The 16,850-nt window shown below is 48.7% G+C and overlaps 1 protein-coding gene across 3 annotated transcripts in view; it reads left to right on the forward strand.

Annotated features, from left to right (window-relative positions):
* Positions 1 to 16,850, forward strand: part of LOC122926982 (protein regulator of cytokinesis 1-like) — a 62,502-nt gene that overhangs the window by 18,152 nt on the left and 27,500 nt on the right. For all 3 annotated transcript variants that reach the window (XR_006387746.1, XM_044278516.1, XM_044278523.1), the window contains exons 6-7: positions 3,064 to 3,213; positions 15,937 to 16,084. Coding sequence is in view for 2 of the 3 variants with exons in the window: in XM_044278516.1 (XP_044134451.1) it covers positions 3,064 to 3,213; positions 15,937 to 16,084 (298 nt within the window). In the remaining variant the exon portion in view is untranslated. The remainder of the gene's footprint in view (positions 1 to 3,063; positions 3,214 to 15,936; positions 16,085 to 16,850) is intronic.

Genomic DNA, 16,850 nt, shown 5'->3' on the forward strand with positions numbered 1-16,850 from the left:
GATCGGCGGGGGTCCGACACCCGGGACCCCCGCCGATCAGCTGTTTGAGAAGGCAGCGGCGCTCCAGCAGCGCCGCGGCCTTCTCACTGTTTACCGCCGGGCCTGCCCACCCACTGACGTCACGACTTGTATCAACTAGAGTGGGCGCGGCTAAGCTCCATTCAAGTGAACAGAGCTTAGCCGCGCCCACTCTAGTTGATACAAGTCGTGACGTCAGTGGGCGGGCGGCCCGGTGGTAAATGGTGAGAAGGCCGCTGTGCTGCTGGAGCGCCGCTGCCTTCTCAAACAGCTGATCGGCGGGGGTCCCGGGTGTCGGACCCCCGCCGATCAGAAGCTGATGATCTATCCAGAGGATAGATCATCAGTTAAATGAAGGTGCAGAACCCCTTTAATGTTAACACTTTAGATGTTCCACAAGAATTAATGGAAAATGGAGATGAAATTTCAGAATTTCACTTTTTTGGGTAGATTTTATATTTGAATCCATTGTTTCCAGTAGCAAAGCAAGGGTTAACAGCCAAATAAAACTCCAGTATTTATTACCATGATTCTGCGGTTTAGAGAAATGCTCCATGTGATCGTAAACTGCTGTACGGACACTCGGCAGGGCGCAGTAGGAAAGGACCGCCATATGTTTTTTGGAAGGCAAATTTAGCTGAACTGATTTTTAGATGCCATGTCCCATTTGAAGCCCACCTGATACACCCTTACAGTAGAAACTCAAAAAAGTGACCACATTTTGGAAACTACGGGATAAGGTGCCAGTTTTTAAGGTGATTATCTTAGGTAGGGGCTCATTTTTTGCGGAATGTTGTGACTGTTTTATTGATGCCATTTTGTGGGACATACGCCTTTTTGATCGCTTGGTGTTGCACTTGTTGTGATGTAAGGTGACAAAAATTGCTTATTTTTCCTTTTTCTTTTTTACTTTATTAATTTTATTACTTAATTTTAAAAAACCACCCGTAGAAGGCAGTTCCTGATGCCGTGCAAGGCATTGAGCAGCCTCTGCACGGCATCGGGCTGCCTTGTGTCGCATCGGGTCCCCGCCACAGCAGCGCGGGGACTCGATCCGATCGCTCACCCGCCACAAACCTCTTCCAAGTCGCGGACCGCTGCATAGAAGGGGTTAATCCGCCGACATTGGCTTTTTACAGCGATGCCACGATCACCATGACGTACTATTACGTCAAATTGCGGGAACGCAGTGGTTCCTATGACGTAGTGGTACGTCATAGATCTAGAAGGGGTTAAATTGGAGGCATTTAGTGGTGGTCTGTTTCAGGAAGAAGCTGGACAACCCAGGGCTCCAGGTGGCGACCAAAATGGTCACCAATGCGACTTCGAATTTACAAATGGCGATTTGCAACTAGACCCGTCGCCGCAGCTCTGCAGTTGAATACAGCAGCAGGGCACCGCAGATGATGATGGTTCTCCGCCCCGCCGTCTGTTCTTCTCAGCAGTGCAGTGGAGAAGGGGTCTCTCCCTCCCCTCTGTGGTGCTGCCGCCGCCAATAAGAAGATAGACGGGAGGGGCTGTGGCCACTAGGCCACCAATGAAGATAACTGACCTGTTAATACAAATACAGGAGGCGGGTGCAGGAATCAAATAGCCGGCACCCGACCTCTGACAGGGAGCTGCGATCTGCTGCAGTTAACACCTAGAGGTCGGGTGCCAGCTATTTGATTCCTGCACCTGCCTCCTGTATTTGTATTAACGGGTCAGTTATCTCCATTGGTGGTGCAGTGCACCCCCCTCCCCCACAAACACCCTAGTATAATAAACATTGGTGGCGCAGTGTTAGTCATTGGTGGTTCAGTGGCCACAGGGTCCCCTCACCTCCTCTTCATTGGTGGTGCAGTGGCCACAGGGTCCCCTCACCACCTTCATTGGTGGTGCAGTGGCAGTTCTGATCGGAGCCCCAGCAGTGTAATCCTGGGGCTCCGATCGGTTACCATGGCAGCCAGGATGATCCTGAAGCCCTGGCTACTAAAAAATATCTCCTATGCGATGAGCACCGTAACAGAAATAAAAACCATGCAATTAGCTTTTTTTTTTTTTTTTTACCCATGTCACCCCAAAAAATAGGATAGGACTGTTCTATTATGGGTCGAATGTTTCATAAAATGCGGAATGCACTTTTTTTTTTTTTTGTGGTATGGAGTACTTTTTTATGGTGTCGAAAGCTAATCAAAATTTTGGTATCGAAGCAACCCTACCCCGATCTGATCGGTGTAGCGTTGTCACAATATCAATGTTTTGATTTGTCGACTAAAAATTTAATTTGGCTCCTAGATTTTTTTTAGTTCAGGAGCCAATGGCTACTAGGTTTTTTTTTGGTTTTTTTTTTTGTCTGGGGCAGTGCAACCCCTGCATCAAACTGAAATAATGAACAGGTATGTGCTTATCTGAGAGATCCCACACCGCCAGTCCAGCCTACATTTAACTGGCTGCAGCAGTCAGGTGTTGTCAACGCTTTAGCTGGACATATGGAGAATTGTAGTGGTGATATGGCATCTGTGTGGTAAGGGCTTACCTGTTCTTTATTTCAGACTGATTCAAGGGGTTTTCTAATTTCCTTCTAAAACCGGACACCCACTTTAATCCCAGCAACTATGGATTTCTAAACTATAAATTGATCCTTTTTACAGTGTGCTCGCATTCATCTAAAGTTAGAGACCCTGTTGCCATGAGAATGCGGTGCAATCTGAAAGCACCATGTTATAGAGCAGAAGGAGCTGAGCAGATTGATATATTGCTTTTGTGAAAAAAGATGAAGTATAACTTGGTTACTTTATTCATTCATCCTCTATTTCTATGTTTAGGAGTCCAACGCGCATCCTTACTCAGTTATTCACAGCCTTCCTCTTGTGACTATGCATACAAGACAGCTGTCAGTCACTGAGTTGGACCACCGTAGAATGAGCAGTTATACGAAATCTTTTCCCATAAAACTGTCAGTCTTCTCTGCTTCTCCAATTCCATACCCTGCTGCCTGCAGATAGGGCACCATATTTAACATGACAGGTTCCCTATAACTAGTTGTTGTTGTTTGTATTCCAGCTTGAACTGAGAAAGGAAGCCCTTGTGTCCACATTAAATGCAGTTAAAGAAAAAGTTCTTTCTTTGTGGAAACTGCTGCAAGTTGTGCAGGAGGAGAGGGAAGAATGTCAAATTATTTCTGGGATGTCCATTTCTGAAGAACTAAGAATGGTAAGCCAACCAGTTATTTCCAGAATAAGAGCACAACATTAGGCAGATGAATGACTTTTCTTCCAATGTTTCCAGTAACAAATGTCTATGACCAGTTTAAATAGGTTTTGAGCATTTTGTATAAAGCCCTTTCATGTTGACAGTCGGTCGTGGTCTGAGCTCCCAGACTTCAGCAACATCTTCTCACAAGTATCAGAGGCATGTCAGATTGTTTTGACCTATTTACATATTTTAAAGGCCTTTTTCCTAAACCCTTCCACAACAGCACTAAGCAGGAGGATCTCCCAGGGATAGGAAACCAAGTTGAAAAGACCCTCCCCATCACCTTCATCATTTGTTTCCTGTCCCTTGGGATGCAAGGAAGACCCTCCTGCTCATTCACAGCAGAAGCTATGATTTGCCCAGCCAGTTTTAAAACTTACTAGTTTAGTTACTGGAGGGCTGGTGCAGACAGTGGGGGAACTCTGCACTGCTATCTCCTGCCTCGTTGCCCCTTGGTAACTGGCTTTAATTTATTTCCGTCCAGATCAGGATTCGTGCCACTTCTATGAACTCCCGGATCGAAAGTTGCTCTATTCTTTCGCCCTCCTGTCACAGCGTTGGGCGGCGCTGATTTGGCGTCAGATGCTAATGCTTTGGTGCATTTTGTAATTTCTGAGTTGGCGCCACAAATTTCTCATGTTACCAGAATGCTGGTGTTCAGAGTTTGGAGGTGACGCAGAGTCTGCCATCTGTGGGGAGAGGGTGGATTGTTTCTAAATAAGTGTCAGGTATTTCAGCTTTCGTACTAGTCAGTGCAAGCCACTATCAAAATGTCCACCCTGAACAACCTCTAAGATCTACAGATCCTGGAAAGACAACCATCCTGTTATGTCTCGTCCCTGTCTGTTACTATAATTTGATTTGATGCCCCCAGTTACTAGCATAAAAAAATAATACCTTTTACCCTTTGATATGGGACTGTTCAGAGATCCCTTGGAGGATGAAGATTTATCTCTAAGGTCTTTCAGAGACTTAAACAGCGATGTTTAGACCAAAAATAGCTGATATCTGTACTGCCCGTTCCCGTTCGGTTAAATTTGTTTGGATCCTACCTTTCCTAAGGTACTCCTATTGAAGATATTTTGGCCACCGCCACAGTGTTAAAACAAGCTTCTAACTTCCTAGCAGACAGCTTGGCAGATTTGGTAAGATTATCACCCTGCAATGCAGCCATATCCAAATCTGCTTGTAGAGTCTTCTGGCTCCGATCCTGGACAGTGACCCCAGTTCTAAAGGTTGTTTGTGTGCTATTCCTTATAAGGGCGACCACCTTTTTGGATCAGTGGTGGACAACATTTTGAATAAAGCTTTCGATTTTACTACTGATTCTATCAGAGAGACTTTTTGAAACCAAGAGAGAAAAAGATTGTTCTGAAAAGGAAATAAAGTGCCAACAAATTTCAGCCCAGCAATAAAGGGTCATTTAATCCCGACAACTCATCCCGTTGGTCCCAATGATTCCAGGCTTTTGGCAGATTAACTTTTTTTTTTCTTCAGTAATGGCAAAACATCTCTACCTCTCCCTGGGTTCAAGGTATCATAAAAAAAAAAGGGTCACAAATGGTCCGGAAGTTTTCCGTGCGCTCTAGAATCCGTGCCTCTGTCTCAAAATATAAAGCATGTCCTATCTTTTGCCACAAATTGTGGATCTTGGACCCATTGAAGTCACAGCTGTTTGCCTTTAGCAACACAAGTATGGCGGCCCTATGGTTATGTGAATACTCCCTAAGGGTGGCTAGTAAACAAGAAAAAAATCTGATTTGGTTAAGATTGCAACAGAGTGTAATATATTATCCATCTTAGCAGTTCATCTAAAAGTCTCTAATAAATTGGACCACTTTAGAAATATTCTTCGAGAAGCAGAGTGGAAACTAGACCCAGCTATTTTTTAACAGATTTGCAGAATCTATTCAGGAATTAATAGCCAAGTTGAAAATTTGTATTTCCTCTCCATTCAGGGTCTTCCATTCCATGTAAATGCATTTTCCACCATTTCCCAGGACACTGATAAAAACATCAAGAGAAAAGGCTCAACTAAACATGATGGCCTTCCATTAGCTGGAAATCAAGGTTCACTCTACTACCGCCAATGTCGGCAAACAACTATTGAATTTCCCTATCCTTCTCCAGACCTTCCTCACCCTCTCCAGCATCCTCCAGTTACATCTGACTGCCTGGAAGCTGAAAGCTCCATCATGAAGAATAAAGATTTGTCCAGTGCAGTGGTATCCAAACTCTAAAGCCCCTTTCACACGGCCGAGATTTCCGCGCGGATGCGATGCGCGAGTTGAAAGCATTGCACCCGCACTGAATCCCGACCCATTAATTTCTATGGGGCTGTTCACATGAGCGGTGATTTTCACGCATCACTTGTGCGTTGCGTGAAAATCGCAGCATGCTCTATATTCAGCGTTTTTAACGTAACGCAGGCCCCATAGAAATGAATAGGGTTGCGTGAAAATCGCAAGCAAGTGCGGATGCGGTGCGATTTTTCACGCACGGTTGCTAGGAGACTTATCGGGATGGAGACCCGATCATTATTATTTTCCCTTTATAACATGGTTATAAGGGAAAATAATAGCATTCTGAATACAGAATGCATAGTAAAATATAGCGCTGGAGGGGTAAAAAATAAATAATTTAACTCTCCTTAGTCCACTTGTTCGCGTAGCCGGCATCTCCTGTCTTCATCTTAGCTTTATGTAGCAACAAGGACCTTTGGTGACGTCAGTCATCACATGATCCATCACATGATCTTTTACCATGGTGATGGATCATGTGGTAACTGACGTCACCAAAGGTCCTTGTTGCTACACAAAGCTAAGATTAAGACAGAAGGAGATGCCGGCTACGCGAACAAGTGGACTAAGGTGAGTTAAATTTTATTTTATTTTTTTAACCCCTCCAGCGCTATTTTACTATGCATTCTTTATTCAGAATGCTATTATTTTCCCTTATAACCATGTTATAAGCGAAAATAACACAATCTGCAGAATAACTATCCCAAGCCTGAACTTCTGTGAAGAAGTTTAGGTTTGGGTACCAAACATGCGCGATTTTTCTCACGCGAGTGCAAAACGCATGACCATGTTTTGCACTCGTGCGGAGAAATTGCAGGTGTTCCCGCAACGCACCTGCATATGTTTACGCAACGCCCGTGTGAAAGGGGCCTAAGAGTAGGAAAAACTATAACCTCTTTTATATACCTTTTAAAAAATGCAAAGGCTTAGTGGAACATTCCAAAATCTTCACATATACCTCCTAATTTTTAACTTTCTCCAAACAAGCTTAGATAAAGATTTAAAGGGGTTGTCCAAGTTTTTATTTGATGACCTATCCTCAGGACAGGTCATCAATATCTGATCGGCTGGGGTCCGACACCCCGTCACCCCCGCCGATGTTTGAAGAGAAGACGCGTGCCGTGCCAGATCTGCCTCCTCTTCATTGTTTACCTGCTCGCCGTTGCACCTGCAGCGGTGAGAAGGTGTAATTACACCCAAGCCGTCCCATTCATTTCAATGGGACGGATCGTTCCCATACACTTGCATAGGAGCGATCCGTCCCATTAAAATGAGAGAATAGGTCATCAATAAATATAACTTTGACAACCCCTTTAATGATGGGGCTGAAATTTTCACTCTAAGTGCTATTTTGAACTCAAATATTGCTGACTGTTTTGTGGTCCAAATGTTTCCTAAGGGAGCTAGCAGGCTCTTTCCATCCTTTAGGTCTACTGTTCCACCTTGGAGCTTAAACTTGGATCTCTCAGCTTTTATGGAACCACCTTTTCGAACCTGTTATGGAAATGTCTCTTAGGCCCCTTTCACACAGGCAAGTTTTACGCGCAGATGCGATGCGTGAATTTGAACACATTGCACCCGCACTGAATCCCGACCTATTCATTTCTATGGGGCTGTTCACATGAGCAGAGATTTTCACGCATCACTTGTGCATAGCGTTAAACTCGCAGCATGCTCTATATTCTGCGTTTTTCACGTAACGCAGGCCCCATAAAAATGAATGGGGTTGCGTGAAAATCGCAAGCAAGTGCGAATGCAGTGTGATTTTTCACACACCGTTGCTAGGAGACTATCGGGATGGAGACCCTATTATTATTATTTTCCCTTATAACATGGTTATAAGGGAAAATAGCATTCTGAATACAGAATGCATAGTAAAATGGCGCTGGAGGGGTTAAAAAATAAATAAAAAATAATTTAACTCGCCTTAGTCCACGTGATCGCGAAGCCGGCATCTCCTTCGGTCGTCAGGTGTGTGGAGGAACAGGACCTGTGGTGATGTCAATCCGGTCATCACATGATCCATCACCATGGTAAAAGATCATGTGATGGACTGGACCATGTGATGACCGGAGTGACGTCAACACAGGTCCTGTTCCTACACACACATCTAAGATGACGACCGAAGGAGATGCCGGCTTCGCGATCAAGTGGACTAAGGTGAGTTAAAGTATAGCTTTTTTTTATTTTTTTTTATTTATTTTTTGAGTATTGGATTGTGGTGATGAATATCTCCTTGGTGGACCTGTTTCAACTTTTCACTGTGTATTCAATTACCCCTTAATTCCACAGTTTTGTTCCCTGTACTGCCTACTTTTACCTATGCTTAAAATAGGGTTGCTAGGCATGGTCCGTCTGTGATGGACGGCGGACGCAGAAGCAGGTTGCGTACAAGGTCACATTACTGACAGCCAGGGACTGTAAGTAAATGATTAAAGCCAGGTCCTCCCCAGCAACTGATAACAGTGCCTGAGCTGTGTGCACTTCTCCCTGTCCCTGCGCTTGGCAGACGCTCCCTCACTCAGCAGAGCTGCAGAATGCAGAGTTGAATCAGCGCAGACCATGGAAGGGAGATCTGCCATCTGCTCAGTGTATAAATGAAAGCAACATGTGGTAAGAGGACCCCTTTGTGCTGCAGGAGATTAACCCTTTAGGGGGAGGGCTCTGGTTACTGACACTTTTGGGAGGGCTATTGTTACTGGCTAGTGAGGGCAGGTGGGATTAGCCTCAGGGTGAGGGCAGTGGCGGCCATCTTAACTTAATAGTGAAATTGCAGTTTTATGCAGACTGGTTGCTTACGGCTGAATCTTATTAAATATGGGGTAAGTCAGTCTAATAGTAACGGATTCTGGAATATCATGTTATTAGTAACTACATATGAAAATTGAAATTAGGGTCTAAGTGTGACAGTTATCCTTAAAAAAAAAAAAAAAAAAAATTAATTTTTTTTAACCCCTCCAGCGCTATTTTACTATGCATTCTGTATTCAGAATGCTATTATTTTCCCTTATAACCATGTCTACAGAACACCGGTCCCAAGCCCGAACTTCTTCTGTGAAGAAGTTCGGGTTTGGGTACCAACCCGAACCCGCGAGTGCAAAACGCATTACAATGTTTTGCACTTGCGCAGAAAAATCGTGTGTGTGTGCACCCGCAACGCCCGTCTGAAAGAGGCCTTAGACATCTTGTTTTAAAGACCACTTTTCTCCTGTCTATTACTACAGCTAAAGAGGTAGTGGAAATGCAGACCTTCTCTTGAAAATTACCATATCAGACCATTCTTGATAGAATCTAAGACACCATCCTGGCTTTTTACCAAAAGTTGCCTGCAAGAAGCATATCCATCTTTTTGTGCCAATCCCTCTGGAGTTTAGAAGAACAATTCCATAATTTGGTTGTTTTCTCAGCTACATGGATGAAACTAGAGACATCAGACCCTTTTCTAATACTGTATTAGCGAAAGAATAGAGGCGGTCGAGCTAGTAAGGCTACCATAACCTGCTGTATTAGATTGGCCGTTTCTACAGCCTTTACCTCCAAATATGTTTCTCCTTATGTAGGACTATGGGACCACACTAATAGAGCTACGGCTACTTCCTGGACTGAAGGAGCTTTTGCTTCTATCGAACAGATTTGTAAAGCAGCAACATGAGCTAGTCCCTGAACTTTTTTTGACGCATTACAAAGTAGATATTGTATCTAAACAAGACTTATTGTAAACAAGAATATTGTAAACAATATTCTCTCCTCTGCTAGTCCTCCTGCTTAGTGCCATTGTGGAGGAAAAGGAAAAAAATGAAAATTTACTCTTACCGGTAATTGGATTTCTCTGACCTCCAACGGCATTTTAAATGATTTTTTATTTTATTTTCTCGCCCATTTTCCTTGGGGGACACAGACCTTGGGTATAGCTCAGCTCCCTAGGAGGCGTGACACTAAGTAAAACTGTTAAGCCCCTCCTCCATCAGCTATACCCTCAGCCTGGAGATAGAGGCTACCAGTTTTAGCTTAGTGTCCAAGGAGGCAAGACACTCCCTGCTACTGCAGGGCTGTTTTCTCCTTGTTATTTTTACTTTTTCTTCTAATTTTGTTATTTTATTTTTTCCTAGGGATACCAGAGACGCATAGACCTCTCTGCTCTCCCGGGGTTGAGCTGCGCCAGTGCCAACTTATCTGCACTGCTGCCTCCCCCACAGAAGCAATAGGAGGATCTGGGCAGCAATGGCTCCCCTACATCCCGCCAGCTAGGGGGTCGCCCGCACGCCAAACCCCTCTTCCAGCTTCCTGCCACTGCGGTGCCAGTGGCTGAAGGGGCGACCCTGCTGGAAAGGACTGAGGGTGAAGACGTCGGACGGTGAGATGGCTATTCCAGCCCATACCCCGTCCCTATCTGCAGCATCTACCCCTCTGGGTAAGGGGGGCACCCGTGGTCGCTCATTCTGAGCGCTCATCTGCAGGACAATGCAGCACAGCAGCATCCTCAGCACCCCCACGCCGTTCCCCCCCACGCTGCTATCTTTCTGCCCCCCCTCCCCCTCATTCGGGGCTGACTCCATTTTTCTCTTCTCTCTCTCCCCCTTCCCGCCGAGAACGGGGGGCGGGGCTTAGCGGTCCCGACAGGGGGCGGGGCTTACGCGCGCGTCATTTTGGGGGCGGAGCTACGTTCTCCTTCACAGGAGACATTTCAAGAGCTGGAGGGGGCAGAGCTTGTTCCCCGTGCTTTCTGCTGAGGTTTCCCGCGCTTCCTCACTCCTGACAGGAAGCTGGGACACGGTGGGGGACTCTAACCTCCTGTGTACATCGCTCGGCTTCTGTGGGCGCTCTCTGCTGCTCTCTGCTGCTCACTGCTGTTCACTGCTTCTCTGCTGCTGCTGATCTGGGCCATCTCCTGACGTTCTTCTGAGGCACTGGTAGGACAGTTAACCCTCTCCTAACCCTCCTGGTCATAGCTGCTATAACCCTTTGTGGTCTCTATATTAGAGTACAACCACACTTCAGCATGTCAGATCCCACAGGTGCCCCCAAACCCTGGTACCATGCCTGTACCGCCTGTAAGGAACTTTTTCCGCGTGGGCAATCTGAGCCGCATTGCCTTGCATGTCAGGCCCCGGTGCAGGGCCCGCTTCCCGCTGCGCCCCCCGGTGCCTCTGAACCCCCTGACTGGGCTAGGTCTCTGTCTCAGGCGGTGGAAAGCCTTACACACGTAGTGGGCCGTCTCGTGGATAGACCGCCTCTCCCGCAGGCTGCCACAATCCCTGTCGCACCCGCTGGGACTACCGTTTCTGCCGCCCCCACTGGTTCCCTGCCTCCCAGCGAATCTTCCAGGGCCCGGCATACTCAGAAACGTTCAAGGGTTGAGCGCACATCTTCTCCAGATGCTTCGCTCTCTCCGCCATGCGTGCGAGCTCAGTCAAGTCTATCCTCTCAAAGGGATACGCTTTCTGAGGGAGAACTGGCGGATTCGGACGTGGACATGGACTCAGAGCTTCCGTCCAAATTGGCGTCCGCGGTGGGGCATCTTGTCACTAGCATCCGTGATACCTTTCAGCTACACGATGACCCCCCCAGCTCTGAACAGGCCGGCGTGTCCTTTCTCCGCCCCAAACAGGCCTCCAAGGTTTTTCCCATACACGCTGATTTTTCTTCTGTGGTATCCAAGGCTTGGACTCGGCCTAACGTCCGCTTTATTACACCCAGAAAGCTGGACATTTGTTATCCCTTTCCAGTGGATTCTGTGACCACGTGGACATCCCCGCCTAAGGTTGATCCTCCCGTGGCTCGCCTGTCCAAAAGCACTACTATTCCTGTACAGGACGGATCTTCCCTCCAGTCTGTTGAGGACCGTCGTACGGAATCCCTCTCCAAGGCCATATTTACTGCCTCTGGTTCGGCCCTTAGACCGGTCTTTGCCTCCGCCTGGGTTGGCAAAGCGGTCTCTGAATGGGGTTTGCAACTGGAACGGGAGTTAGGGTCGGACGTCCCTGTTCAGGACCTCCGTTCCTTAGCCCAACTAATTGTTCAGGCCGGAAAATTCGTCTGTGAGGCCTCCCTTGATGCGGGTGCCCTCATTGCCCGTTCCTCTGCCCTGGCAGTTTCTGTCAGGAGGGAACTCTGGCTGAAGGTTTGGGCGGCGGACGCCGCTTCCAAACGCTCTTTGGCCGGCCTACCATTCACGGGTTCCCGCCTGTTCGGAACCCGTCTGGACGAACTTATATCAGAGGCCACGGGTGGGAAGAGTACTCACCTCCCCCAGTCCAGGCCAATGGGCGCCCCCCGTGGTCGCGCTGGTTCGTCCCGTTTTCGGTCCTTTCGCAAGCCCACCGGGTCTAGACCCGCGGCCAGTTCTTCTTCCTCTGGCCCAGCCCAGGATAGACGCAAGAAGCCGTTTTATCGGACGCAACCTACCTGGCGCAAGTCCCAGCCTGCACGGGCTCCCACAGGCCAGCAGCCCTCTGCCTGAAGGTGCGCCCCCACCCACCCGGGTGGGGGGCCGCCTTCTCCTATTCAGGAACGTATGGCGGGCCCACATCTCAGACGCATGGGCGCTCGAGATTGTATCTTGCGGATACAAAATCGAATTTGCGTCCATTCCGCCAGACCGTTTCTTCCGATCCCGTCCTCCGCGAGATCCCGTACGAGTGGCCGCCTTCTTCGCGGCCATTCACTCTCTAATGGACAAGGGTGTCGTCGCCCCCGTGCCTCCGACGGAAAGGTTCAGGGGGTTCTACTCGAACCTCTTTGTGGTTCCCAAGAAGGAAGGCTCAGTGCGTCCGATCTTGGACCTAAAACGCCTGAACCGTTTTCTCCGACTGCAGAGATTCCGGATGGAGTCTCTCAGGTCCGCAGTGGCCTCCCTGGAAAGAGGGGATTTCATGGCCTCAATCGACATTCAGGATGCATACCTCCACGTTCCGGTTGCTCCATGTCATCACCGCTTCCTGCGCTTCGCGGTGGGGGACGATCACTTCCAATTCGTCGCCCTTCCCTTTGGTCTGGCGACGGCTCCTCGAGTGTTCACCAAGGTCCTGGCCCCTGTCTTGGCCCTTCTACGTTCAAGAAGTGTTTTTCTTCTCCCATACTTGGACGACATCCTGGTCAAGGCACCCTCCTTCTCTCAGACATCCCGCAGTGTGGAACTCACTCTGGAGACCCTGACGCGGTTCGGTTGGATTATCAACCACCCCAAATCTTCCCTTACCCCCTCCAGACGGCTGATCTTCCTGGGGATGCTCCTGGATACAGAGTTGGCGGAGGTCCGCCTTCCGTCGGACAAGCGTCTGGCCCTTCGCGGGTCGGTTCGCAGTCTCCTCCGCCATCACCGCCCTTCCCTCAGATCCAGCATGCGGTTGTTGGGAAAGATGGTTGCCTGTTTCGAAGCGGTGCCGTTCGCACAATTCCGATCCCGCACCTTTCAGAGGGCAATTCTGTCGGCCTGGGACAAATCACCGAGGAGTCTGGACAGGACCTTTCTTCTGCCTCCCCTGGCTCGGGCTTCCCTCGGCTGGTGGTTGCATATCCCTCTAAGGGGGAAGTCCTTCCTTCCACTGAACTGGCTGGTGATTACCACAGATGCCAGCTTACGGGGGTGGGGGGGGGTTTTCCCTCCCCGGTCCGTCCAGGGCGTTTGGTCTCTATCGGAGTCCAGACTTCCAATCAATATTCTGGAACTGAGGGCGATTCTTCTGTCCCTCAGACACTGGACCCATCTGCTGAGGGGCCACCCTGTTCGGATCCAATCGGACAATGCCACGGCTGTGGCATACATAAACCATCAGGGAGGCACTCGCAGCGATGCAAGAGGTGACCCTCATTCTCCTCTGGGCGGAGACGCACGTGCCGGCCTTCTCTGCGATTTACATCCCGGGGGTGGACAACTGGGCGGCGGATTTCCTCAGCCGGTCCACCATCGACCCGGGAGAATGGTCCCTGCACCCAGAGGTGTTCGAAGCCCTTTGTCTTCGCTGGGGTCGCCCCGACGTGGACCTCATGGCCTCCAAATTCAACCACAAGGTCCCCCTATACCTGGCCAGGGCACGGGACCCGAAGGCATACGGCGCCGACGCGCTCGTCCTTCCGTGGCGCGAATTCTCCCTTCTGTACGTCTTTCCTCCTTTTCCCCTCCTGCCACGGGTTCTTCGGAGGATCGCGGCAGAGGGCGTCCCCGCGATTCTAATCGCCCCGGATTGGCCCCGCCGGTCTTGGTACGCCGACCTAATGTTGCTGTTGGCAGACGCACCGTGGCCACTGCCCTCCAGGGAAGACCTTCTCTCTCAGGGACCGATCTTCCACGAGCATTTAGGCTCGCTACGTTTGACGGCGTGGCTATTGAGACCGCCGTCTTAACGCGACGGGGTTTCTCCGCGGACGTAGTCCGCACCATGATCCGGGCTCGTAAGCCCGTATCCTCTAGGATCTACTATCGGGTTTGGAGGTCCTATCTGGGGTTCTGTGAGTCCCGGAGCATCCCACCTCTCCGGTTTTCTCTTCCCACAATCCTGTCCTTCCTCCAGTCGGGTCTGGACCTGGGGCTGTGCCTCAGTTCTCTGAAGGGTCAGATTTCGGCGCTGTCTATTCTTCTCCAGCGTCCCCTGGCCCCTCTAGGGCCAATTAAGACCTTTTTACAAGGGGTGGCTCACTCTGTTCCGCCGTACCGCCCTCCAGTTCCTTCCTGGGACCTGAATGTGGTGCTCTCGTCGCTCCAATCAGCCCCCTTCGAGCCTTTACGGGAGGTCTCCCTTCGCCTTCTGTCCTGCAAGGTCATCTTTCTTGTGGCCGTCACGTCTCTCCGACGGGTGTCGGAGTTAGCGGCTCTTTCTTGCTCCGAACCTTTCCTGATCTTCCACCAGGATAAGGTTGTGCTTCGGCCTGTCCCGACTTTCCTGCCAAAGGTGGTCTCCGCCTTTCACATCAATGAGGACATCGTCCTTCCGTCGCTCTGTCCCTCTCCTTCCCACCCCAGAGAACGGGAACTGCACCGTCTGGATGTGGTCAGGGCGTTGAGGATTTACTTGGAGGTCACCGGGTCCTTTCGGCGCACGGACTCCCTGTTTGTGGTTCCGGAGGGTTCGCGCAAAGGGTTGGCGGTCTCCAAGGTGGCTATTGCCCGTTTCATTAAACTGGCGGTGTCTGAGGCTTATCGAGCCAAGGGCAGGCCTCCGCCTTTTGGCGTCACTGCTCATTCCACCAGAGCAGTCGGAGCTTCCTGGGCGCAGAGGCATCGGGCCTCGGCTGAACAGTTGTGCAAAGCAGCCACTTGGTCCTCTCTGCACACTTTCACAAAGTTCTATAGGGTGCATACGCATGCATCAGCGGATGCTGCGTTGGGCCGCCTGGTTTTGCAGGCAGCGGTTTCCTGATGCTCTGGTGGTGTTCCGCCTTGGGTTTGTGGTCCCTCCCTTCTTGGACTGCTCTTGAACGTCCCAAGGTCTGTGTCCCCCAAGGAAAATGGGCGAGAAAAGGAGATTTTTGTATAACTTACCAGTTAAATCTCTTTCTCGCTCTTCCTTGGGGGACACAGCACCCACCCTTCTGTGTTTGGTTACAGGGTTATGGTCTGGCGCCCCGTTGGGTTGCTGGCTGGTTGTTTCCGTTATTGGTTGTTATCCTTTCACTACTTGGACACGCAACTGGTAGCCTCTATCTCCAGGCTGAGGGTATAGCTGATGGAGGAGGGGCTTAACAGTTTTACTTAGTGTCACGCCTCCTAGGGAGCTGAGCTATACCCAAGGTCTGTGTCCCCCAAGGAAGAGCGAGAAAGAGATTTAACTGGTAAGTTATACAAAAATCTCCTTTTTTTCCCAGCCGCATCTTGTGTATTATCTTAATTAACCATTTCCTGAAAAACGAAAATGCTAAGTCAAAGGGGTTAAATGTATGGCATCTATAATGATCCGTCATTAATACTAGAGTAGGTAATGGAGAGCAGCCTTTTAAACTTTGTATTCCAAGTTGTTTCCTGTCCCAGGGAGGCAGGGAGACCCTCCTGCTTAGTGCTGTGGAAAATGCAATTACAGGCAAGAATAATTTCATTTTCATTGGCATATAGGTATCGATGACTTTCCCTTAGGATAGCCCATTTAATATCAGATCGGTGAGAGTAACTTCTTGCACTGGTTGCAAACAGCTAAGTGTGGGTGCACAGAGACTGAAGCCGTGCTTCCGATTCCTCCTGTATTCTGAAAGCTGACTTAAATGGCTGATTGGGGGAGGAATGCTGAGTTTTGGACCCCCACAGATGTGATATTGATGAGCTATTGTAAGGATAGGTCAACAATATCCATCTATAACCCCGAAAATCCTTTTAAAGATGAGTTCAGTCTTGTTGATATGTAAATGGACAATTAATACCATGAAAAGCTGAGCACAGTTCTTTGATTTTTAGTGGCAAAAAGAGCTAGGACGACTAGAAGAGCTAAAGATGGTGAATCTTAAGCAAGTGGTCCTGAAAATAAGAGAAGAACTAAAGGCCTACTGGGATATGTGTTTCTATACCCTTGAGCAAAGAAAAGGATTTGCCCCATACTATTGTGGTAAGTTCTGAAATAAGCCATGTTCTGCTATGATGGCAGCTGTGTGTGACACATTTGCATGATTGCTTTTGCCTCCACTTGCAAAAAAGGTTTGTTGGCCAGTTCCTAAGGTCAACCGTGCTGTTTATTGCATATTTTTTTCTATAAACATCTAACTTAAATTAGTTTTCCAGGACAATATTTAGTTGCAGTGGGCTCAGAGGGGCTTAAACATGGAAAAGCAGATACTCGCTGATCCTCTGCGGCTCGGCTGCTGTTCCAATTCTGCTCCGATACCCGCTGCCCTTCACTTTCTACTCTGCCTCTACACATTTGTCAAAGTAGTTCATTATAGCCTTCACTCTAAAGCCCCATTCACATGTCAGTGATTTTCATCAGTGATTGTGAGCCAAAACCAGGATCGGTGCCTCCACAGACATAAAGGTATAAGGTAAAGATCTGCTCCTGTTCTGTGTTTAGAGCCGCACCAGTTTTTGCTTAAAATCATGGAAATCACTGACCGAATACTGACTGTGTGAATGAGGCTTAAGTTCCAACTTAAAGAAGAACTACGGTATACCAGATAGACTGATGTAGATTCAAACTTCTCAGGGAAGATGTTAGTTAGGCCCCTTTCACGCAAATGAGTTTTCCGTGCGGGTGAAATGCGTGCCGTGAACGCATAGCACTCGCACTGAATCCTGACCGATTCATTTCAATGGGTCTGTGTACATGAGCGTTGTTTTTTAACGCATCAGTTCTGTGTTGCGCAGCATGATCTATATTC

This window comes from Bufo gargarizans, chromosome 1 (genome assembly GCF_014858855.1).
Source record: "Bufo gargarizans isolate SCDJY-AF-19 chromosome 1, ASM1485885v1, whole genome shotgun sequence".
Taxonomy (NCBI): domain Eukaryota; kingdom Metazoa; phylum Chordata; class Amphibia; order Anura; family Bufonidae; genus Bufo; species Bufo gargarizans.